Source organism: Tetrahymena thermophila (assembly GCF_000189635.1).
Source record: "Tetrahymena thermophila SB210 genomic scaffold scf_8254446, whole genome shotgun sequence".
Classification (NCBI taxonomy): Eukaryota; Ciliophora; class Oligohymenophorea; order Hymenostomatida; family Tetrahymenidae; genus Tetrahymena; species Tetrahymena thermophila.
Window position 1 is genome coordinate 459,090 of NW_002476226.1, and position 24,311 is coordinate 483,400.

The 24,311-nt window shown below is 22.0% G+C and overlaps 10 protein-coding genes across 10 annotated transcripts; 7 read left to right on the forward strand and 3 right to left on the reverse strand. All coding sequences in view use genetic code 6, as the record gives it.

Annotated features, from left to right (window-relative positions):
• Positions 1 to 5,732: 5,732 nt before the first annotated feature.
• Positions 5,733 to 6,685, forward strand: TTHERM_00494740 (hypothetical protein; the record flags this gene model as incomplete). Its single annotated transcript, XM_001023258.3, has 2 exons — positions 5,733 to 5,894; positions 6,281 to 6,685. The coding sequence occupies 2 exons, from the start codon at positions 5,733 to 5,735 to the stop codon at positions 6,683 to 6,685; spliced, it is 567 nt and encodes a 188-aa protein (XP_001023258.3).
• A 771-nt stretch (positions 6,686 to 7,456) lies between these two features.
• TTHERM_000494748 (hypothetical protein) lies at positions 7,457 to 7,870 on the forward strand (the record flags this gene model as incomplete). The annotated part of the gene is made up of 1 exon (XM_012799626.1): positions 7,457 to 7,870. One exon carries the CDS (start codon positions 7,457 to 7,459, stop codon positions 7,868 to 7,870), a length of 414 nt encoding a protein of 137 aa, XP_012655080.1.
• A 1,001-nt stretch (positions 7,871 to 8,871) lies between these two features.
• TTHERM_000494749 (hypothetical protein) lies at positions 8,872 to 9,372 on the reverse strand (the record flags this gene model as incomplete). The annotated part of the gene is made up of 2 exons (XM_012799627.1): positions 8,872 to 8,887; positions 9,017 to 9,372. 2 exons carry the CDS (start codon positions 9,370 to 9,372, stop codon positions 8,872 to 8,874), a joined length of 372 nt encoding a protein of 123 aa, XP_012655081.1.
• A 1,431-nt stretch (positions 9,373 to 10,803) lies between these two features.
• On the reverse strand, positions 10,804 to 13,139 carry TTHERM_00494750 (hypothetical protein; the record flags this gene model as incomplete). The annotated part of the gene is made up of 5 exons (XM_001023259.3): positions 10,804 to 11,030; positions 11,083 to 11,552; positions 11,607 to 11,908; positions 12,133 to 12,816; positions 12,936 to 13,139. 5 exons carry the CDS (start codon positions 13,137 to 13,139, stop codon positions 10,804 to 10,806), a joined length of 1,887 nt encoding a protein of 628 aa, XP_001023259.3.
• Positions 13,140 to 13,719: 580 nt separating this feature from the next.
• Positions 13,720 to 14,103, forward strand: TTHERM_00494759 (hypothetical protein; the record flags this gene model as incomplete). Its single annotated transcript, XM_001470933.1, has 1 exon — positions 13,720 to 14,103. The coding sequence occupies one exon, from the start codon at positions 13,720 to 13,722 to the stop codon at positions 14,101 to 14,103; it is 384 nt and encodes a 127-aa protein (XP_001470983.1).
• A 2,102-nt stretch (positions 14,104 to 16,205) lies between these two features.
• Positions 16,206 to 16,532, forward strand: TTHERM_000494779 (hypothetical protein; the record flags this gene model as incomplete). The annotated part of the gene is made up of 1 exon (XM_012799628.1): positions 16,206 to 16,532. One exon carries the CDS (start codon positions 16,206 to 16,208, stop codon positions 16,530 to 16,532), a length of 327 nt encoding a protein of 108 aa, XP_012655082.1.
• A 40-nt stretch (positions 16,533 to 16,572) lies between these two features.
• Positions 16,573 to 17,865, forward strand: TTHERM_00494780 (hypothetical protein; the record flags this gene model as incomplete). The annotated part of the gene is made up of 6 exons (XM_001023261.2): positions 16,573 to 17,009; positions 17,065 to 17,134; positions 17,186 to 17,263; positions 17,324 to 17,389; positions 17,446 to 17,711; positions 17,772 to 17,865. 6 exons carry the CDS (start codon positions 16,573 to 16,575, stop codon positions 17,863 to 17,865), a joined length of 1,011 nt encoding a protein of 336 aa, XP_001023261.2.
• A 364-nt stretch (positions 17,866 to 18,229) lies between these two features.
• TTHERM_00494790 (DnaJ domain protein) lies at positions 18,230 to 19,096 on the forward strand (the record flags this gene model as incomplete). Its single annotated transcript, XM_001023262.3, has 1 exon — positions 18,230 to 19,096. One exon carries the CDS (start codon positions 18,230 to 18,232, stop codon positions 19,094 to 19,096), a length of 867 nt encoding a protein of 288 aa, XP_001023262.1.
• Positions 19,097 to 19,561: 465 nt separating this feature from the next.
• On the reverse strand, positions 19,562 to 22,283 carry TTHERM_00494800 (hypothetical protein; the record flags this gene model as incomplete). Its single annotated transcript, XM_001023263.3, has 7 exons — positions 19,562 to 19,940; positions 19,995 to 20,368; positions 20,423 to 20,729; positions 20,788 to 20,990; positions 21,043 to 21,189; positions 21,258 to 21,877; positions 21,962 to 22,283. 7 exons carry the CDS (start codon positions 22,281 to 22,283, stop codon positions 19,562 to 19,564), a joined length of 2,352 nt encoding a protein of 783 aa, XP_001023263.2.
• Positions 22,284 to 23,401: 1,118 nt separating this feature from the next.
• Positions 23,402 to 24,064, forward strand: TTHERM_00494810 (breast carcinoma amplified sequence protein; the record flags this gene model as incomplete). Its single annotated transcript, XM_001023264.3, has 1 exon — positions 23,402 to 24,064. The coding sequence occupies one exon, from the start codon at positions 23,402 to 23,404 to the stop codon at positions 24,062 to 24,064; it is 663 nt and encodes a 220-aa protein (XP_001023264.1).
• Between the last annotated feature and the right edge of the window lie 247 nt (positions 24,065 to 24,311).

Consider the following 24,311-nt stretch of genomic DNA (forward strand, 5'->3'; position numbering starts at 1 on the left):
CATTACATAAATAATATGTAAACTAGTTTGCTTTTTGAGAAAGTTTTATTTTAAACTTAAATTTTATTTTGTTACTGAAAAAAATATTTCACTGCTCTAGTTAAATTAAGCGCTCACTTTTTGCTAAAGTGGATAAAGGGGAGTTGTTGTTATAGATTTGTTTTAATAGAAAGATTTGTAAGAAGATATTTTTGATGTTATTCAATTTTTGTAATTATATTTTTTGCAGTCCAATTCCGATAGCCCTTACAATTCTTTGATATTACAAATCATCTAATTCCAAAATATTGTATTTTAATTTACTTTGAGAGAGGTGGCTTTAGTCAACAAAAATTAATGATGTTGATTAGAGATTAATTCAATATTTTTTAGTCATAAATAACTTTTGAGATTAAATAAAGAAAAATACCTACCTCTATACCTACCCCACTTCACTAATTTATTTATTTATTCAATTAATTAATTAAATAATTAATATTTTAATTTTCTATGATGGTTTTTATTAATTCTTGTATTAATAAATAAAACAAATCAAATACTTTCTTTCATAAATTATGTGCAGAAATTAACCCTACATTATAAATTTCTTATAATTATTCTTGGCACGCTGCATCCGTAATATCAACAAAAAAGAATTAACCCACCTTGACTTAATTTTTTATATTATAATCTATTTTTATAACTATTTTATATTTTAATATTTGATGTGAAAGTCATTAGACACATCTTTGCCTTTTAGACTTAAGATATGTTGATGGCAATAAAATGCATCCATTAAGAATTTAGTAATACCAGGCGAAATATTTCTAAAGAAACTTTTGATTTGATAGTTAATATATTTATAAACATTAGTAATGAATGTGTATTTAATAAAGAAACGTTGTTTTGTATCAACTAAAATGCTGTTCTACCTCTCTATTATTCTCAAAAAGAAAAATTAAAGCTCATATTATTGTACTAGGTACTGATTAAAAGAAACTCTTATAAAAATTTTTGAATGAAAAGTGACAGTTTAGACACTAACAAATGGCAAAAATGTCAAAATAGCCAGAACTATTTAAATTGCAATGCCCAGATGTAAAAGAATCGTATTCTGTTAATATTTTGAAATGGTTTATAATAATTTGAATAGTTTTTAATTCAAACCCCCACCAAAGAAACCATTAAGAATATTTATTTTCTTCAGCTTTTTATTTACATAATAGGTTTATAACTTTGTGAATTATGAAGATTTTATCAAATAATTAACTTTGTGGTTGTTTCGAGAAGCGGATTCAAACTGAAAATATATTTAATCTAATTGATAAATTTTACATTGTATTCATGGTGAATTCATGTTTTTATTATAATTAAAAATAATAAAAACAGAGGGAAAAAATTTGCGATACAAGCAGATTTTTTAATTAAATTATCAAATCTAACAAAATTTAACAATAAAGGCGTAAGAAGATTAATTTTTTTTCAAAGACTAATTGAATATTTTACTTTACATATTTTAAATGTACTAATTAATATCTTTCTTTTGAAGTAATTAGTTTTTATTATACATCTATTAGTAAAGCAACATTTGTTATAGCAAACTGAGCTTAATATCCTCTATTTTTTGGTATTTCATGTTCCTTTACAACAAACCTTTCTCTTCTCCAAATGCTTACATGTTTTTACCCAAATTAGAAATCCTTGCTAGTTAATTTATCTTACATATAACAATAAATTTGATAAAACTGTAAATGTACACTAAATTTGTGTGGTTGAAAATTTAGCTTATAAAATATGTTTAAATGTTAAAAAAGATTGGTTTTGCGCATAAAAAGAATTTTAAAATTTTTTATTGATAATCAAAGTCTGACAAAAGAAAGAAAGCACAGCTAAGATTTTTAATTATTTGTTTGATTAGAGAAAAGTCTTTTTTTAAATTAAAGCATAAAAATTATATGAATTATTTATTAGCCATAAAGCTAAATACCAATAAAAAATCATTAAGACTGTTAGAAAAAATATTGATTAATGCGCGTCGTCAAATAAAAGGAAAATTGACGTCAATAAAAAATAGACTTGGTAAAGTAAGAATGAGTTAGTTATATGAATTGTTATTTTAAAACTAATTGCATTTCTCTTACAAACAGAGATGTATTCTTTTAAGAAATGTTATTATAAATAATTTATTTGATATGACAGGCATAGAAGATAGATAGATAGATAGATTAATAAATAGATAGAATTAATTATTGATTGATTATCTTACTTTTTTTTTACACAAGTGATCTCTAATTTGTTAATAACTATTAAATTAGTTTGCGTATTAACTTCTTTATTAAATTATTGATAAAATTAACTAAATTTATAGTTTTTTCGAAAAAAAAATATATAATTTTACTATTTAATTATCTTTTAACGCCTGTCATAACTTTATACATTGGAAAAACAAGTTTCTTGTAAATAAGTTTCAATAATATTCATATAAACGCCTTCTTTTGATTGCTATACTTGTACTAAGCAACAACGTATAGAACCTTGAAGAGATAAAGACGTTTGTAAAAACTAAAATTATCTATTTATAAATAATTTTATAAAAAACATTATAAATTTTGTACTGGTCCGATTTTAAGGGAAAAACCTTTAAGAAACACAAAAAACTCAAATAATTTTGAACTAACTAAATTTAATACAGCCGTTGCCAGCAATCAGAGTCTACTGCTTAGCAATTAGCTTCAAATTTACAAAAAAGTTAAAATTAATATTATATGTGTGATTCGAAAGCAGGAGAAGTACATTTTATCATATTTATTATTTTGCTAATAAAGCATCCTAGCCAACTTTAAAATTTAGGAAAAAATTCCTTACACAAATTTATATAACTAACATGCAGCAAAATGTTAGTTAATTTTTTATAGTATGTATTCAGCGAAAAAATTTCACCGAATATTATTTCATCTTTTAGTAACAATTATTATTCCAAATACCTCATCTATATAAATACATCAACCTCAAGAATGCTTTATTTTACTTAAAATTAGCACACTTTCCTTTTGCCATGTTTGAAATTAATCCAATAATATTTAGGTATTTGTAAAATATGATTTAAAACTAAACTGTATAAAGTTATTATATCTTTTTAGTTTTTCAATTACGAAGTTTGTACTAGTGAGGAGAAACACTTACCGCTTAAAAGTTAATTTCACGCTTTCATTTTATAGAAAAATGTACGAATTTTATTACCACAATTTATACAATAATTTAACTTTCATTAAAAGTATAGTTAAAATGATAAATTACTGTACTTTTGGATAAAATCTAGAAGAATGGTTCTAGAAACGTCCGAGATTGTATTGGTTATATCAAAGTATTAAATCTTATTTAGTAAGTATATCTTCAAGTACAAACAAATCAGTAAATCAGAAAAAAACAAATTCTTTTCTTTATTTATATTGGCTCTCTTTTTCTTAATTTGTTTAAATCAAAATGAACAAATTTCATTTGAGGAGATATGTTAAAACATTTGCAAGAAAAATTATTTATATATTCCAATACAAATCATATTCTTTTGATAAAATATCTTAATTCATTCTTTTAGTTTTAAATTTGAACATATTTGAATTATTTATTTCTTTAGATACAAAAATGAATGAAAACTTTTATTAAACAATCAATCTATCGCTGATTGAATAAATAACGGTTGATTTTTTGTTTCAAGTAGTGTGTTCGAAAGAAAGAATCTCAAAAAAATAATAAAAGAGCTTAATTGAGAGCCATTTAGTTTGATATAAAAAATATTTTTATTAAACCCCCTTTAGAAAGATATAGACACAAATCACTTAAGTGATTAATATAAAATGGATGATAGTCTTTAAACAAAAATATTAATTTACAGAAAGTTGATTGCGCTCATGAAACAAGTCGGATAATAGACAAGATTAAATAAATTTCATGATGATGTAATTTCGATCTCCTAGTTTCTTACAATAAAAGATTTATAATACCACAGAATATTTTTTCCCAAATAAGGATTATTATAATTAATTTGGATGACTATTAAGCAGATTCATCCAAATAAACAAGAAATTGTAATTATTATAATCATGCATCTGGTGAGAAAAGTAAAAAATATAAAGATCTTTGCTTAGTAAATAAAAAATTAAAATCTAAGAGGTTTCCCATTATTAAATTACTAATAAGACAAAACTGCAAAAACATGGAGATAGAATTAATTTGGCTTTTTAGCAAATTTTGTGTTTCAATATTAAATTTGCTAAATAGAAAATACTTCATTCATTCACTCACTCACACATATCAATTAACATTTAATAAATAATTTTAAATGGTAATTTATTAGACGAAATTGAAAATAGAAAGATTAGTTGATGAATTGGTCCCCCACAAAAATAAATAAAATGTGCTAATGAAATTATAATTATTATAAATAGGCATGGTTAGTCTTTAAAAGTATTTGTATATTTATTTATTTATTTATTTATTTTAGTTTGAAACTAAATTTCTTCTTAAACAACCAAACAGCGATTGATTGATTGATTAATTAATTAATTAATTAATCAACTGAGATATTAAGACTACTTAATAAAATCTATTTATTAATCAAAATCTGCAAAAGAACCCCTAGGATTATTTTTAAATCCAGAGATTAATTGCTATTCTGATGGTACATAATAAAAAGGATTCTTTTTTTTCTGTTATGATTAGTATTTATCATATATCATATTTCAATAGAAACTGACTGAACCATTCCCAACTAATTGCAAAACTGCCTATAAGTAGATTGATAATTTAAATACCCTATAGTGATTTTCGCCAAAAATTTTCACATTATCTTTCGATTCATGTTTATTCTCATGTTGTTTAGTCAATTTTTTGTTTAATAAGTTAATGTGGCTAAATTCAGCCGTAAGTCGCACTGGATTTATTTTGCAGACCTTTTCTGTTAAATTTTTATTCCTTAGGTACTCAAAAATATGATATTTGCTTTAATCAAAATTAGGCTAATACAAAAATATGTTTGCTAGAACAGAGAGAGATTTAGTTGTTTAGTAATGATGAAATCAAAAATTGGTTCATTTGTTTTGCTTGTATTTATATACAAAAAGCATGATCTTAATTAATTCGTGCTTTACAATTTTTTTGTGGTTATTATAGTTATACCAATAAGCATTATTTGAATACACCAGAATCAAATTACAAATCTAGGCTTACTTTGAATATTAATAATACAATTTAAAGAAGTCTTTTATAAATTTTACTATTTTTTGAATTGTTAATGTGCTAAATACATTTTAGAATGAATTATACGTCATTTCATCTTATGAAGTTTACTTATACATCATCAAGAATGACTTTTGATAAGACTTACGACATCCAAAATTAATTGGGGATAATTTATAAATTATTGAAAATTTGGCTGTATGCTACTTTATTTGCCAACACTTTTTTGTAGCTTTCTTAATTAAATCCTCTTTTTTAGATTGTTTGGTTTTTGGTCACTTTAATGTTTTATTAATATTAGATCAATCAAATTATATTGAATTAACACTCAAAATATATAATCAAGATTCCTCACTTTATCTTTCCTATAAATTACCAAACTTTATCTTCAACATAAATATAAAAATTAATTAACAAAAAAAAATAAATAAAAATCAATCCCCACAAAAAAAGGTCTTTACCTTAATACTACATACAAAAATCAAAAAAAACCTAATACTAACCTCCCTTCACTAAAAATGAGACTCATCCCTGACATGGAAAGATTTGGTTATCTTGACAGAAACGATTCTGACTGCCTTGATACCCTTGACGCTAAGAGAAGATACAAGAGAATCTCTACCTTCAAGCGTAACTAACTCCTTGAAAAGATCTTCTTTGAAAACAAAAAAATTAAAATCGTAATTATTTCTTTCTTTCCTTATTAAAAGCTCATTTCAGCTTTATACTTTTGTTAGTTAAAATCTTTGCAAGAGTTTCTTGTTAAAATTAATTTTTTTGCTTTTTTTAGAAAATATTCAGCTTAAAAATCCCTTTAATTCTTCACTTGATAATTTATTAAATATCGTATAACGCGAAGATAAGCAAAATTTAATGAAGTTGTAAGCTTTAAATAAAAAGTAAAAAAATTAATTATCAAAAGCTAAGAAAAAAAACAAACAAACAAACAAAAAACCAATCTTTTGAATATTTACTTTCAAAAAAAGCACTAAAAAAACTAACAAACACCTCTTAAATCAAAAAATTTGTCTTTTCAATATCTAAATATATCTTTTAAAATAAATAGGCTGCCTAAGAATTGAATATTAATTACTCATCTGCCAAGACTATTTTACACTTATACAGAAAGAAGGCCAAGAAAATCGGTAACTAAAATGCTGCCCGTCTTAGTGAAAACACCAGATGTGGAGTCAGACCCTTACCAGTAGTAAATGGATCTAATTCTAACTAAATGGAAATTGTCATTTCATAAGGTGGTCGCACTACATGCAACATCTCTTTGGCTTCCAGCTTCTAAGTAGTTGCAGTTACCAAGAAAACTGAAAGTGAAATGTAATAAGAAGAAAGTGAATTCGATTAATCCACTTACTAATTACAAAGCATTTGTCCTCAATCTCAAATTGAAGTTTAATAATTACAAGCTCTCTTCGATTTGTCAAGCGAAAGCAATTACAGCGCTATGAGCTTATGAGAAAGTTGATAACTTCTAGAAATTATAGAATAAAACAGCTAATTAATTAGATTATATTTCCGACTTTTCAATTCAACAAATACATAAAAATATAACATAACAAACAATAAAATTTCTTAATTATATAATAAAAAATTCCTCTAAACATAATATAAAACACACACAGTCAAAACCTATAATCTTCTTTCCTCTAATTCGTTCTTAACTCATTTAGAATAATAAGTATTATGATTAAATTTGCTTTTAAATACTCAACACTGCAATTAAGTCACTGTCTTTACTTAAGTACAAACTAACTTTAGAAATGTAACAGTTTCTAAAGCATAATGAATAAAATGTAGATGAACGATATTAGTTGAAGAGATCTTCCGTTTTGACCATTCATTCCTTCCTCATTGAGAGTAGGATAATGGACTTTAAGGCTTCAAAAAGCAGCTTTAAAATACAGAACTTACTCTCTTAATTCATAACAATTTACAAGGATAAAAAATAATAAAAACAATTAATTTATATAATAACCTCCTTTTAAATCATTTATTATTTGCCTTGATAAAAACACATAAAAAAACAAAAATAATTCTTATATAATTATAAATATCTACATCTTTATTGTCTTCTTCTTCTCTTTGTATACAGTATCAATTTCTCATTGTTTCTACAATCAAATCAAATCAAATTAAATCAAATCTTTTATTTTAACATGCTTTCTGCATATAATTAACAATTGTAATATAATATTTTCATTCAATTAATTAATTGCTATCTAAATAAATGAAATTTATGCATGATGAATAAAAAATAAAGTATAAATAGATTTATTGCTAACTTTCTAATATTTTAAAATATTTGTTTGAAATCGAACAAGCTGTTTGTTAAAAATCAGTATATCTCCAGTATTAGATGAAAACGTGTGATTCAAATCACACTAAACATGATGCTAAAATAATTAGGATAATTTTAACAAATATTTATTTAAACAGATAAAATTTTAAAATCATCCCCTTTTTATTGTGTCTTAATTTTTAAGAAAATTTAGATTTTTTATAAAGCGAAATTATAATTTCGCACTATATCATATTAGAACCTTAGAAAAATTAGTACTAGACTGATACAATGTTTAAAAGAGTAATTAATATTTGTTAAGTATAACATCTAATTCCTTCTATCTCTCTCCAGCTTATTTGAATGATTAATTAGACTTTTAATAGATAGTATAAATTATTCTAAACATGTTATTCTACTGGCAAAAAAGAATATTATATTTAAAAATAACGATATATTTTAATTTAAATGCATAATAATAGTTTATTTAAATTATAAAATAGAAACTTTTTATGTTTTAGGGTAAACAAAAATTTAAAAGATTTTTGAGTATTTCTTCATTAAATATCTAAATAAGTGTAAAAAAAAATACATCAAAACTGCTTTAAAAAAAGATTTCCCTCTCAAATAAAGATTCAATTCGAGTGAGTTTAGATATTTTTCTACTCCTATTACAAAATTTAATATACTTATTAGTTGTTTACGCAAACAAGATACAATTTAAATAAAATTTAAAACCTAAGATAAATAATATTTTGGATCTAGATAAAAGTATTTGGTTTTAGTTTTCATCTTTTTCATATTAAAATACTTTATGGCTAACAGCCAAATTAAAATTTTTGCTAAAGTTTTAAAGGTTTTCCCTATCATCCAATTATTAAAGTGCTGATTATCCATAAAATATATTAAATTCTGAAAACAACTTGCATAAAATATGGAACGTAGGTAAATGACACACTTTGATTTCTAATTTGAGTAAGTTGGGATTTTAAAATTTTGAAGTTAATAAAATAGAAGAAAATATTGGAAATACTTAATAGTTATTTTTGAAAATTAATTTTTGAGTGATTGATTTAGAAAGATTCAAATCCTTTATTTCCACTAACCTGCATAATATAGGGATTATTAATTAACACATAATGTGCTGAATCAATCAATAATACAATAAATTATATTTTTAATTGGAAGGACAGATTATAGATCTAACTTTTCTCCCGTTAAAATCTCATACCAATTACTTAATTTTTTTCTAATGTTGTCATTTTGACTATGTTTGCTTATTTGCCTTAAATTTTTTCTATTTCACTAGTGCTTTCATTGCCATTTTGCCTTCCAAACAATCTAAGAAAAGCATGAGAAATTATTCAATAGCTTTAAAACCTTTTATTTTTTAAATTCGATGTGTTACTTCTTTAAGAAAGAAGAGGAGGAAATCAGTGGAAATAAATAATTCGTCTATAAGATAGATATTGGTATTTCAAATTTATAAATTTTCAAACAATTTATTACCTATACTTAAAAGATATTTAAGTTTCTTTTATTGTTTCAAAAATATCTTCAAAGAGATTTTGATGATAAATTAAATCCAAAATATGATGGGAAAAAATCAAATAAGTAATAAAAAATTTTGGTATTAAGTAATTATTAGGCAATTATTCTAAAATGATTGATTACTTGTTTTCATTAAAAGACTTTTTTACTTTCTATGATTATTTATTTATAAATACACCTTAAAAGTTTTTTAAGTTACAACATTAAATAAAGGTTTACTCTGTAACCTTCTATCTCTTTTTCTGAAATATCAATTTGAGAATAATTGTTACTTTTATTCTTTTTTTAGAATCCAATAATTTTTAATTGCACATTATCAGATCTAAATTTTTTAAATAGATTTAATATTAATCTTTCTTATGAAAATTTTCTAAATTGAAGAGGTTTTTCCATAAAAAGTTTCTAATAAATATACATTAACTATAAGAAAAAAATATAATTTCCTTTTTCTTCTCTGATATTGTCTTTATCAATACCTTCTTTACCTTAATTTATGCAGTTTTATTATATTATTAAAAAACCTTTACTAAAAAATATAATTATAACTTTTCAACATATTGTTAAATTTTAAATTGCTTAGAAATGAAAAGCTTTTTTAAGTATTACCCAAAGTACAAAGATATTCCAATATGTTAGATATCCTAAAATAAGAAGGAAACAATCAAAAAATATCTTAAGAAATTAAACAGTAAACAAATATTTGACTTAAAGAAAAAAAAAATTACACTTGTAAGAAATAACATCAAAGTAAATTAATAGTTTCGTTTGTTTTTGTCATTTCGATCATCAATTAATTTTCCACAAATTTGTTACAGGCGAATTTAGAGTTCATTTACTTTCTTATTAATTGAATATGGATTTCAAACATAATTAAAAAAGATTATAATAAATTAAAAACGTGAGGTAAATTTTACCTAAATTGAATAGCTTAACTTCAAATATCATTTATGAAAACATCAACACCTAATCACAGGCTATTAATGCAATATCATTTAATTAGCTATTACTATATGTTTCAATTAAACTCGCAATATAAGTGATTATAACCTCAATTCATTTTTTTTAGGTTACAATTTATTTAATTTTGATGATGCATCTATTTTCATAAATTTTTTTAAAAAAATTTATTTAATATTAATAGAAGAGTTAAGTATGATTTTAAGCTTTTAAATACAAACAAACAAAATATTTTATAATCATTTATGTTTTAATATTTTAATTACTATAATATAAGTTTTAAAAATAAATAAGATGCCAAATAAATTAAAAAAATTAAAAACTTTATTCTTAAAAAATTTTTTTCTATAATAAATTTATTAAGTGCTAAAACAAAAATCATTTTTAAACATTTCTTAAAAATTATGTAAATTATTTTATCATAAAATATTCAAGCAATAATCATTAAGTTAAATGAACTTTTCTTGCTATATTATTTTTTAAAATTTTATTTTTAGTTTATTTTTTATTTTTTCAAACATAATTTTAAATACTAAATTTATGTTGTCAATACTTATTAAAAATGATATTATGTAATTAGAATTTTGTAAAACAATATTTATTTGAATAAATAAAGATTAGTTTTTTTAAAATTAATTTATTTAAATAGATATTTAGCAAAGATTATAAGATATTTAATTGTTGATAATTGTAAAAACTGTAAAAGCGATAAATATATTATGCAATCAAATAAATAAACTAAATCTAATTAGAGTATTTAAATTTCCATTTTAAAAAATAAAATAAAATCAATTTGATGGCTTATAAGCTTGCTCAAATAGCTGGCAAACATCACCTTCAGAAGAATTCAAAATTATTAGATTGTATCCTAACTTTTAGAAGTAATCAATCTTAGATTAGGTACTTAGATTGAATTTAACTTCAGTAGAATTTTCTTCTACTAAATAGCTATTGTATTTTAAGATGAAAACAACATCTTTCTCATTGAGTATAAAATTGGTGTAAAATCCGTCAACTATTTTTAAAATAACTGTTAAATATATTTTTTATTTTTAATCATAAATTACCGAATTGAGATTATTTGTGGCTGATATTTTTTTACTCTAAATAATTCTTAAGTTAAATTTCTTCCTAAATTTGTATGGGGTTTTCTTTTAATGTAAAGCTTTTAGATTGCTTTCCTAAGTTTTGTTCAAAGAGAGCTAATGTTTCTTAGCTCATTAAATTCTAATAGGCCTTATAAGAGCATCTAATTAGATTTAAGTAAAAGGATTCTTAATTATGGTCTATTCTTTAAAAGATTTATTCCCAAACATCTTTTTCAAAGTACTAAATTCTATAAAACACAATTGCTAGGTAATCAATATACTTATAACGGAATTTTATGTCACTAGAGAAGATACTCTCTATCAAATATTTGCTAATGTTATCCTTAGTAATGATGCCTAAATTTGCAGCACATAAGAGTAAGCAAGAAACATACTTGTCAAATTAATGAATCTTTTCAGTCTGTATATTATTGATGCTAGACTAAATGCTTTTAATAATAAAGAAGATAAAATTTAATTAATATAAAATTATAAAATTTTACTATTCTTTTATCTTAGGGGTTACAATCGAACTCTTACCAAGAGAGTATAAAATGTTTGTTTTTATTTAGTTAGAATGCTCACGTTCTAAATTTTTTTCAAGAAGCTTGCAGTACTTCATATTTTCCTCTTTGTTTTTGATGAAAGTTTCACTGCTCATTATGTAAAAGTATACAAATTCTAAATTAAGTTCTTTTTAAAGGTCACCTTCTAAAGCATCTAAGCACATCTTTACAATTTCATCTAAAACTTATTGATTTTAAATTATAAAGTTCTTTTGCTAAAATGTTGCATGTGAAGCTGCCTATTTTTATAAATTTAATATTTATTTAGATATACTTTAAAATATTAAAAAAAAAGGAGTTTTTACAATTTTGCAAATTCCTTTTCAAATTTATTTTTATTAGTAAAAAATTATACATTAAATCTCCAAAATTAGTTTTAATGAGAATATCATGTACAATAAATAAAATAAGTATCAAATATTAACTTTTCTATATCAATTAAATGTATAAAAAAATAATTTACCTATATCAAATTCAAAGCATCATACTTTGAAATAGTTTAGTTTTAGTCTAACTTAACTTAGGATAAAACTTTACAATATTTATCAAAAGCATCCTACTTATTGAAAGTCTATGTAAAGTTGTAATATTTAGAAGCAAACAATATATCATTTATGTCATAAGAATCTTTAGAGTAGAACTAAACAGATTCTAACACTTATTAAAAATATGTTGGAATAAATTCCTTAACATAGTCCAAATATTATTTCTAGTTATTGCCAAAATTAATAATATTCAATACAAACATTAATTTTTGTATAGCAGTAGATGAACTAGTTGATTCGTTTTAATCTATGCTCTAATAAAACTTCAAGTATTAGCTATACAAATACTTATATTTCTTTTAAATTTACTTGTTGTTAACATTTAATGTAAGAGCAGTAGCTAATGAGAAGTTAAATACAAACTAGTCTAAATTTTTCACTTCATATTTAATAATTAGATTTTCGAAATCTTTTTCGGAGAAAAACTCGTTGAAAAATTTCATATGCTAAATGTAGCATTTAGCAAGAGCAAAACTCATAATGTTGAATCTATTCTTTATGCTTTCTCTGCGGTAAAGGTCAATATCATAACGGCTAGCTGAGATTTTTCTGGCATCAGCATCTTATAATAAAGTATTTAAGAACTAATCGAGGTCCTTTTGCTAATTTAAAATTGAAAATAATTAATAACAATTAATAAGTAAGTAAGTAACTTGCTTAAAACTCCATTTATTTAAAAGAATATTCAAGTAATATAGTATTTAATTGCTATTTAAATTACCTAAATGGAATTTTTTTGTGAACCACCATGCTATTTACCTTGGTTTTTATTTTATCCTTTTCTTTACTATTGCTATTATTTTTACTAATTCTAAGTTTCTTCTTACTAAGGTTGTTGAGTTGAACAAAAAGTGAATGCAAACTTTTAGTTTAACAGCTACACAGATGTTATGTTTTTGTTAAATAAGTTAAAATATTTTAGCATTTGTTGGATTATATCTTATTCTAAACTTAATCTACTTTTTATCCTTATTTTATGTAATTATTTATATCCCAATAAATTTTTGATATATTTTATGAATTAATTATTTTTTCTTGAGTCAATAAGATATGTTAAGAAAATTCTAAAGAATAACTTTAGTAGTATTGAAAAAAAACAATCATAAATAAATATAGTTAGATTGCGAACTATTAAGAAGATTTTATTTACAAATTTGATTTTATAATAGAAATTAAAAATAATAAATTTTTTTAACCAATTAATTTATTTGGATTGTCTGTTCAATCATATTAAATAGACTTAATTTCTGATCAAATGCTAAGTTAAAAGAATTTAATTAAATATAATAAAAATCACTATTATTTGAATCAAGCCTCATAGAAATTAATCGTGATATCTTGTTATAGACAATTCAAATTATATTCTATTTATTCTGATAGGTTAATATTTTAAAATCTTAATTAGGATATAAGATAGGCAGCTTTGTCTTAGAAATATAATTAAATTAAATCTTTAACAAAAAGTATTCAATTAAATATTTAAACACTTTTAAAAGGACAAAATCATGAGCAGCATCAACGTTAAAAAAATCAACATATCGTACAATAATAATCTTTACTAAATAGCCTAGATTCCTAAATCACTTGGATGTTTGTTTGAGCTAATCCATAAATAAATATTAAAAACAAATGAACTCCATTAGATTTAGATTAAGTAAGAAAATAATAAAGTAATAGAGAATGAATATTAGTACATTAGTTTGATTTATGATTCTATTGATCAGCTTAATCTTATTATTAATGCATTTCCTATTACCTTAAAGCCAATTTAAAAATCATAAGATACCTTCAAAATAAAATCTTAAAACTAATAATCTTTGAACAAAAACTAATAATAAATAATCAACAGCCCTTCATTCTTAAAAAATATATTTTACAAATTTATCTGAAAACTAACTTAATATCTAATCAAATATATATCTTAATTAATCAATATAATTTTAAATCAATGTAAATAATTTTATACTTTTTGTTTTTAAAAAAATAGCCACAAAAATTAATTATTATTAATATCTTATTCTACTTTCATTTTCATATTTTTCTTAAAAATCATTGAAAAAAACTAATATTATTGTTATAAATTTTTATTTAAATAAATTTACATATTTTAAAATGTCTTTAAAATTATATAAAATTTTACTTAAGTATTATTTAAATTAGTATTATTTATTTGTTAAAAATCACTCAAAATATCTAATAATACGAATAAAATACTAAAATATAAAATTATTAAAAATGAACAATTTTAAACATAAATAAAACATTAAACAATGTATTTCCTTAATAATTAAGATCATCTCCTTTCATAAAGATATTGCTATTTTGGTTTGTATGGTTGATAAAATTAAAATTTTAACAATTAATATCCTGGTTTCTTAATTAAAGAAGTAGAGTATTTATTAATTCATATATTTTTTACTATTTTGAAATAATAAAAAAATAATATTTCATAAAAATTAACCGATTATTAATAAATAATAAGAATTTTACTAAAATAAAATAAATAATTTAGATTAAAATTCTGAAAAAAATTAAATTTACAAATAGTTATAAAATTAAATATTTTTCACTTTTAACTTAAAAGACTTTCTAATAATTTTTTCTTTAATACTTAATTTAAATAGAGTTTATACTAAAATTATACTAATAATATATTATACTATATTAACCCTTTAGTTTCATACTTATAATTAATTATGTTAAAAGCATTTTTTGAGTATATATCAATAATTGTTCTAAGTATAATTTATAGTAATCAGCATTTTTGAATATTCATAATTAAGAAATAAGCAACTATTTCGAAAATTAAATGGAGAATTTTAAATTTCTAATTTGAATAAAATACTAATATTTAAAAATAAAGCATATTAAATAACATTAAATCTTACTCAATAGTACAAATCTTAATAAATGTGATTAGGAAAATAATCTAGGTATTTTTAAATTAATTTATCAAAAGCTGCTTTATTTGCTAATGCCTTTTTCTTTTCTAATTCGATTTATGATTAGTAAGTACTTTTGAATTTTAAATTTATTATTGTTGGTTACTAAATACTCTCAAAATCTATATATTTTTGGAAGATGATGTTTGCATTTTCCTTAAAATTTAAGCTAAAAAATGTACTTTTACTATTTTAAATTAATACTAAGAATGATTTTGCTAGTTTTATTTGCTATTGATCTTCCAAAAAGCTAGCTGCAAAGAAAAGCTTACAGACCTCAGCTTGAATTTCTAATCTTTAGAAATTTGAAGTATTATTATTTTACAACAATTATTTTTAAAAATTGCTTGTGAAATTAAATTGAAGCTTTTATAAATTTTTTTAAATATTTTTGATGAAATAACTAAGTTAATCAACTTCGTTTAGACAAACACTAATTTTTTGAATGGTAGGTATTTATGTTATGGTGTTAGTAATTTCATTAGTTAAAGGAAAGGAATTAATTGATAAAGTAGTTAATTAGCTATTTGGTGAAATCAAATTTTAAAAAAAATAAGGATTAATGACTCTATCAAAACGTACTTTGAATTTCTATACTTAATCGTGAAGTAAAATTTCATCAAATGAAAAGGTATTTTCCTTACTTTAAATATAAATATTTTTGATAGTAATTTTACTTAAACTATAATTTTTACTAATGCTTTAAACTAATAATTTGGCAGAATCTAAGCTATCTATTTGCAATAAGTTTATTTTTAATTTACGTATATTACTCTAAAAAAATAGTTTTTATATCAAATTTTCATTTAATTTCTAAGAAAACTTCAGGTTTTTTATCTTTAATGTGTTAAATGATAGGCTATTAATTGCTTTAAAAAGGTTTTGAAATTAGTTGATAAGGTTTGTGTTCAATAATATTTATTTGAACTTTAGCACATCAAAATTCTTTCTAATTTAGCTCATGAAGCTAAGTATGACTTTATAGTATACCATATCTAAAATGGAGACTTGTAAGCGATTTATGTTTTAGTTCTTGTGAAATAGATCTAATGTACTCTGCAACATAATTCCATAGTGAGGACAGTTCAGTGACTTAAGATTCGGACTATTATGCAGTTAAGAATACAGCTCTGAATAATCTTTGCTCTCTAAATCATTATTAGATAAAAAATTAAAGTGAAATTTTTCTAGCCTCAAATTTTTCGAAAGCTAAGCAAATATTTCATAAATATTTTTTTTGCTAAAATTTTAGCATTCACTAAGTGACCATACAATTTATCTATTGTTTAAGGCTGCAGATTTCATTTTTTATATAATATCTTGAGTAAATTCATACTTATAGAAAGCAAGGAGCTTTGTCTCTTCTCCCTCAATGAGAGCGATAACTTCTTCACTGCTTTTGTTGTTTGTAATCATATGGTAATTTACTTTTATGTTTAGCATTATTAATTATGTTATTTCAAAATTGCAAATATATTATTGTCTTAACTATATTTTTCTAATATTTAATTTCTCAATGAATTTTTCAAAAAAAGTATTCCAAAAGGATTTATATTTATCAATAAGACAATTTGTCCGAGTGGTTAAGGAGGAAGACTAGAAATCTTTTGGGTTTACCCGCGCAGGTTCGAATCCTGCAGTTGTCGTTTTTTTTTTTTTTTCCTTTCTCTACTATTATTTAGTTAAATAAATTCAACATCAAATTACAATAAAATCTTTACAATAAAAAGTAAATTTAATAAATTTTATAAATTTGAAGATATTAAATTTCTAAAAAAAATGAACGAGTTTAGGATGAAAAAAAAATGTAAAATTCCAAATCAGGTAAAATCAAAAGAAATCTAAATATAAATGTAGCTTTAAAATTTTGAATTAAAGTACAATTTAATAATTTTATTTTTTAATCAGTGACTCTAGACTAATCTTACTAAATGATTAAAAACCCTATAATCCAACTTTTATTAAAGAGGGACAATAAGTAAATAATTTTTAAATCTTTTAAAACGTGCTGATTTTAAGTAAAATAAAGAAATTATATCAAATATATGAAATCAGCAGAAAAAAAGAATATGAATAAATTTTGAATCAAGCTTAAGATCAAACTATTGTAATTATATGATTGATGTTAACTTAATTTAAATTTTAACATTTTACTTTGAATTAATAGAAAAGTTAGGTTCCCAAGTCTCAGTACTGTTGTATCTGTAAAATTAAATTTGAGGACTATTATTAAGTAAATAATATTAAATAACTTATTAACTTTTTTAAATTTAATACCATTATTGTAAGCATATAGAAGAAGATTTACATAGATAAAAGCTGATAAATAATGAATTTTATAAGTAAATCCTTGATTTTGGTGATCATATTTATTTTAAAGAAAATGATGAAACATAACATGATATTTCAATTCAACCAGATTCCAAGTAAATTGTGGTTTAAAATGATTAAAATTTGCTATTCGATAAAAATGAATTTGCAAATGATAAATAACAGCTTGGAAATGAAACAATTAGAATCATAGATGATGATAAATATTTAGAAATTCAAAAATGGTAGTTAATATTTATGAAATTAAAAAAAATTTTTTTTAATACTTACTTTTATATTTATAGGAATCAAATCAATTCATAGATAGCAACTTTCAATAAATAATTTAAAAATATTTTAAAATAAGCTTAGACTTTAGTTAAAAGCAAATTTAAATGATAATAAATTTAGATAGATGACATGAAAGCTTAATATGATTATAAAATTGAAAATAAAAATTAAAATAATAATTATCTATTGTTTTTCTTTAAAATGAAATTATTTTAATTTTCTTAAATCTATTTTGGTTGTATTTATTTTCTACTTTAATGCAATTACTTCCTAAGTTTATATAATTTTAGATAGACACTGTTTCTATTATTAATTTTTTAGCGATTATTCTTTCTGAAATTATCTATTTATTTAATGCTATTGATTCAAGAAATATTATTTATTTATTACTTAAATTGATTAATAAAGTTATTTATATTACTTAGGATATTAGGTCTATTAAAAATTAAATCTCTTAAAGTATTATAATCATATGTCTACAACTCCTAGCACTTAAGCTCAATCTCCTGCGACTCCTGCTAGTAGCAGTGGTATTAGTACTCCAGCTACTGATTCGTCTAAATAGACAACTGAAAGCGCATTGAATTCATTTAAAATGGAAATGCAAAAAGTTTTAACAAAAAATATTAAAAAAAAGAAAATTGAAGTTAATGAATAGCTAGATAGACTTCTTAATGAGCGCTTTTAAAACCCTTTCGATGTTTTAATGTTAGATATGGAGGCCACTGATGAAGAAATAAAAAATTAACATAGATAATTTGCAGTAAAATTGCATCCTGATAGATGTTCAGATCCAAGAGCAAAAGATGCATTCTTTATTGTAGATAAAGCTTATAAAACTCTTTGTGATCCTGAAAAGAGAAAAATTTATACTCGTATTATGAAGGAAGCCAAAGAAAGAACTGTTTTTGAAAGAGAAAAAGAAAATAAAAAGCGTCTTAAAAGTGGATTATCTGAATTACCAGAAGATACTTTTGAAGGAATGTATAGAGAAAACTTGAAAAAAATATTTGATGAAATAGAAGAGAGAAAAATTCACCATGCAAAATTGTAAGCTTCGTAAATCATAGCAAAATAAGAGGAAATAGAAGCTAAAAAAATGATGGAGCAATATAGAGTTTTAAATGAAGAAGAATGGGAAGCTACTAGAGAAACAAGAGTATCCAATTGGAGAAACTTTTCTTCCAAAAAAGCAGTAATTGGATCTAAAAAAAGTGATAAAAGTATTAAACCTCCTCCTACTAAGATGGAAGAAAGACCTGCTTCAGCTGCTAAAATAGATCCTACATCAGGAAAACCTATAGGAATAAATGAAGATTATAAAAAGAATTGGAGGTGAAGAAGATAAAAGCACAACTATGTAATAAATTTAATAGAAGATTTTTATATAAATAAAATAAATAAATTATTGTCACAAATAACTTGCGTTAAAACTATGTATAGGAATAATTGTATATAAATATAGAATTCATCAACAAGACTATAAGAAATATAAAACATATTTAACTAAACCTTCTATTAGATTAGTATAGCTTTGTTAAAAAAAATAATATATTAATTAAAGCTGTTAAAAATCGTTACTGTTAATGGGTATGCTTATTTTTTTATTAAAAATCGAAAAAATCAAAAGAAAATATTTTTTAGAAAAAATTATCCATAAAAATTTGAAGATATTAGCAAATTAATTTACATATTTGATATCTACTTTAACTGATGCAAAATAAAAAAAATGTTTTTGGTATATATTAATTAAATTAACAATCAAAAGGTATTAATTAGTATAGCCTTATTATCATCATCATCATCATCTGTTTATCTAATCTAAGAAGTTATATGTTGAAATATTAAACTTAACTTTATTATGGTGTATTAAAGTGTTTTCCATTTTTTATTTGTAAGAATTAGTGATAGTAACTGATTCTTTTAGATTAGGAATAGATTATGACCTATGGAAGTAATTAGAATCAAATTTATTAGCCGTATTTTAATTTTATATTTTGCTTAATTGAGGTTGAATATCCTAAATTCGTTCTTATGATTTTTATTTATTACGTAGCTACTTTTATTACATTTAGTAAAATGGATTTTACATCTATTTTTCTTGCTAGATATATTCGTTTCTTTGCTTTTTTGCAAGGAATTCTTTCAAAACTCGATCGTTATCATTTTGCCCAAATAGTATTCTAATTAAATAATTAATTTTTTAATAAAAATACTTAAATAAATAATTTAGTTACTTTATTATGTCTTAAAAAACCTCTTCTTTTATTTATTTTGTGTTAATCAGTTCTATTAAGCGATTTATTTCTTATCTTTTAAGAACTGTTAACTGAGATTTAAATTCTTTAATTTTCTTATCTATTGCAAAAAAGTCTTATTTTTTGTCTAAGATTTCTTCTTGAAAGAAAAGTTTATCAGTTCCAAGCATATTATTAGATTAAGACATGAAAGTTTTTTGTAAAAGAGTTGGTTTTCTAATCTAATAATAATGATTGTAAGTAATACTTTGCTTGTTTGAGCTAATTTCACTTAAATTTCCACCTAATCCTTCATTTGATATTTCTTCATCAATGTCAGGTATCTGAAACGATATTTTTCCATTTAAGTTACTCTTTGATAAAGATGGTATATGTTATTAAATATAATTTTACAAGAGAAATATTACTTCTGATTCGCCTTAGAATAGAGGTATTTGTTGCATGGATACTATCTTTTCATTGAGCAGGGGTATACTGCATATCTATTCTGCTAATTCTCTTAAAACTTAATTGACATTTTCACTTTCTTGATTATACTTAGTAAAAATTGAGGGTTTTTTTTCTTCTATCTATTAAATTTCAAATAATATCTTCCCAGTCTCAATAATATAATCTATAGATATATCATCTAAACATTTAGGGAATTTCTAAGTAGGTACTGGCTCATCTATTGTTATAAATCCTCTCACAATATAGCTCAAGTTCTAAGTTGTTCTTGATAAAAATAAATTTATTTATTTTGTATTACAACTCAAAAATATTCATTATTTACAAAAAAGTTTTAAGGTGAACTGTGCATAAATCAATAAACATATCTCTCAATTAAGTTTTGCATTTCACATAATTTTCTTTAATTTCTTATGATTTGTTTTTTAAATACTCGTATTATTATTAGAGGACTAACAAAATATTTTAAAGCTATTAAATTGTGTCATTGTACTCATCCACTTCCTTTTGTTTCATATCTTTTAATTTCTAAGAATGTTTATTAGTCAATATTGTTTAAAAAATTTAATTTTTAAATTACCTCCACATAACCAATGAAAACATCATCAAATTTTAGCTTATCTTTTATTTGATGTAAATTAAATTTGCTTGCATCGCCTTTTTTTCTTTCCTAAAAATATCCAACGACTAGGTTTCTCTCAAGCCTTTCGTATTTAGAAAGAATTATCTATTGATTTTATCAATTCAAATTAGGTTTTAAATATTTATATTGATTTTATTTTAAATTATTTTTACCTTAACATTGAAAATTGATAACTTGTGCTGTAGATCATATATATAATCCCTTACTTATTTCTTTGATTTTTTGATAACTTTTGTATTATACTACAGCTGATACATTTTTTATAAAATCTTTCTCTCACAATTAACATAATCTAATTTTTCAGTTTCAATTCTTTTCATCTCTTCTGAGAAATCAAATATTTTTTTGGGCTCTTTTTCAACAGATATAACTTTCTTTTTAATATCATTTATGTTCAAAGCACTGCTTGTAATTGTCATTTAAAGATTTTTAAAATTCTTTAAAGTATTATCAATTCTAGGCTATTCTTAGATCAATCTATTTTAGTCAAGCTACTTTTCTTAATTATAGATTTTTTAAAATTTATTAAGCACTATTTAACCAATAACCACTTTGTTTTTATCATTTTTAAAAAACTAGTAGTTTTATATAGACTGAGCTTAGGAGAATAACATTTGGTTTGATCTGTTAAGCAGACTGCTCCTCCTACTAACATTCGGAGAAGATCCACCAAGTGATTACATAGATTAAATTTTTGATTGACTTGTAGTACTCTTATCTTCTACTTTGAAATTTATAGCACTGGTATTGAATATTTAGCTCCTATTGCCATCTAATTGTTTACAAAAAAAAAATAAGTAAACAATTTTAATAAAAATAAGAATTATTAAAGCAAAAATTATAACAAATTTATAACCATTTTACATAATATTGTTGATAATGTCTATTTTTATCAACGGATCTGTTTTTTCTATCAAAGTTGATGGATAAACTAATTTTTTTCTCTCTATATAATTGTTTTCTCTTAGCTTTTTTTGTGTATTTATTTTCCAAATATCTAAATTATTTACATGGTTTAGCTCTAAATCAATATTTTGATTTTATTAATCTATTTTATTATGAGAAATATTTTATAATTTGCTCAAATTTGACTAGCTTCTTTTATTTTTAACATTTATTTGAGAAGAGTTAAACGTAATATTGGAAAACGAATCCTCTTTCGAGTCAAAAGTTTTCATAATGTTTTTTTTACTTTTTTTGTAATTAAGTTGAATTAATTAATTTATCAGACAAAATATATTGATGGATATAATATTTTTGCTTCACTATTTAGCCAAAAAAAAATTAAGAAATAATTAAAAATATTTTTCAAAACTTTAAAAATATTAAATTATTTTTTTACTTTACAATTTTATTTTTATAAATAAATATTTTATTTAAAAATATTTTTCATGAAATTCAAAAGTTAAAATGCTCTTCATGGCAGTCAAATCTAACTCCTTCCCTGGGTTATTTCATTGAGCTTACTTAAACAGAATTTATTAAATTTGAAGGGCCACATATAACTAAATAAAACTATATCTACATGCAATTTTATTGCAAATATTTAATAAAATATTAATAACTATTATAGAGAATAAATTTATTTAAATTGAGGTGCAAACAAGCATAAAGAACAGTAAAAAATGCAGAAAAATTTAAAATATTTTTTTTATATAAATTATTTTTAGATATTTCCAGTAATTTTATTTCTTATGAGTATCTTTAAAAGAAGCATTTAGAATTTAAACTCAATGATTTAAAAATTATAAATGAATACTATAGAGTTTTTAAATCGAGATGTCAATCAACATAATAAACTAGAATAAATGTTGAAAAATATATATATATTTATAAACTAAATTTAATTTGTTTAGAATTTTTAGTAAATTATAAAAATTTTATTTTCAATAAATATCTATTAAAGAATAGTTTTAATCTTTAAAGTAAATATAAAATAGGTTTACTAATAATTTTATTTTGAAGATTTAAAAATAGTAAATAAACATAATAAAGTATAAATAAATTATAATCAAAATTTCAACATAAATAGTTATGAATAAATATATCATAAGTTTAAGCATATTTAATATTGAAAATAAAGTTTATTTAAAATATTTTTCCTTTATTTTTTTGTAATATTATTTTTAGTTAATATAATATTTTGTATGAAGTTTGTTTAATTCATTTAATTAATAATACAATAACTTTTTTATAATAAACGAAGATTTTATAAATATTAATAAAATATTGTCTAATTAATTATTAAGAAAGATCTCTGTAAAAAGAAAAGTTAATAAAAATTGAATTTTTAAAAATGCTTAGTCTCACTTCATCGGATATACCGTTAGTTTATAAAAATAGTTTAGCAAAATTAGTTACAAGCCTTCCCTATGTAGATGCAGAAGCAGATGATAATATTAAGATCAAAGTTCAAAGACTTATCAAATAAGAAATGGCTTTGATGGAAAAATAAGATTATTTATAAGATTTACCAATGCCAAAAACTCATTTATATGATTCACCATTAATTTAAGAAGAACTTTAAAGAGTTAAAAATATGTAGCTTTTAGAAGAACCTTAACTACTTTAACTTCCTAACCTCGATTTAGATATTGCAGAAGCTAGTTAGTTAAAAGAATTCAATGATATTGCTAGCAAAATTAATTAATATAATAATATTAAATAAGTTAACTTAGAATTAATGCTTAAATATGGTCCTGAAGCTCACAAAATATTTATAGAATATTAAAAAAATTTTAAAAATGAATTAAGTAGCATGAACGAAAAGTTAAAAGCCTAAATTGAAGAAGTTAATTCAAAAAGAAAATTTGATTAAAGTAATACAAATGATAAATTAAGCAACTATCAATATAAAATTGGAAATTTGTTAAGAAGAAATGAAGAACTTGAAATAGAATGCCAAAAAATTGAGCATGAAGTTCTCACTTTACGTAAAAAATAGCTTAAATTAAATTGATAACCCGAATATTTTAAGTAAAGGATTAACTGTAAAGTTATTAAAGTTCATTTTTAAATACTTTTAAAATTATGGTTTGCTCATTTGTATATTTTATTTATGATTGGAAATTAAAAATGTTCGAAAAAAATAATTTTTATATAATTTAAACAATTAAATAAATAAATTAATTAATTTAAAAAACAAACACACTTATCGTATTCTTAATTAATTTATATAATCAGTCATTTTTTATTTTCAATAAACT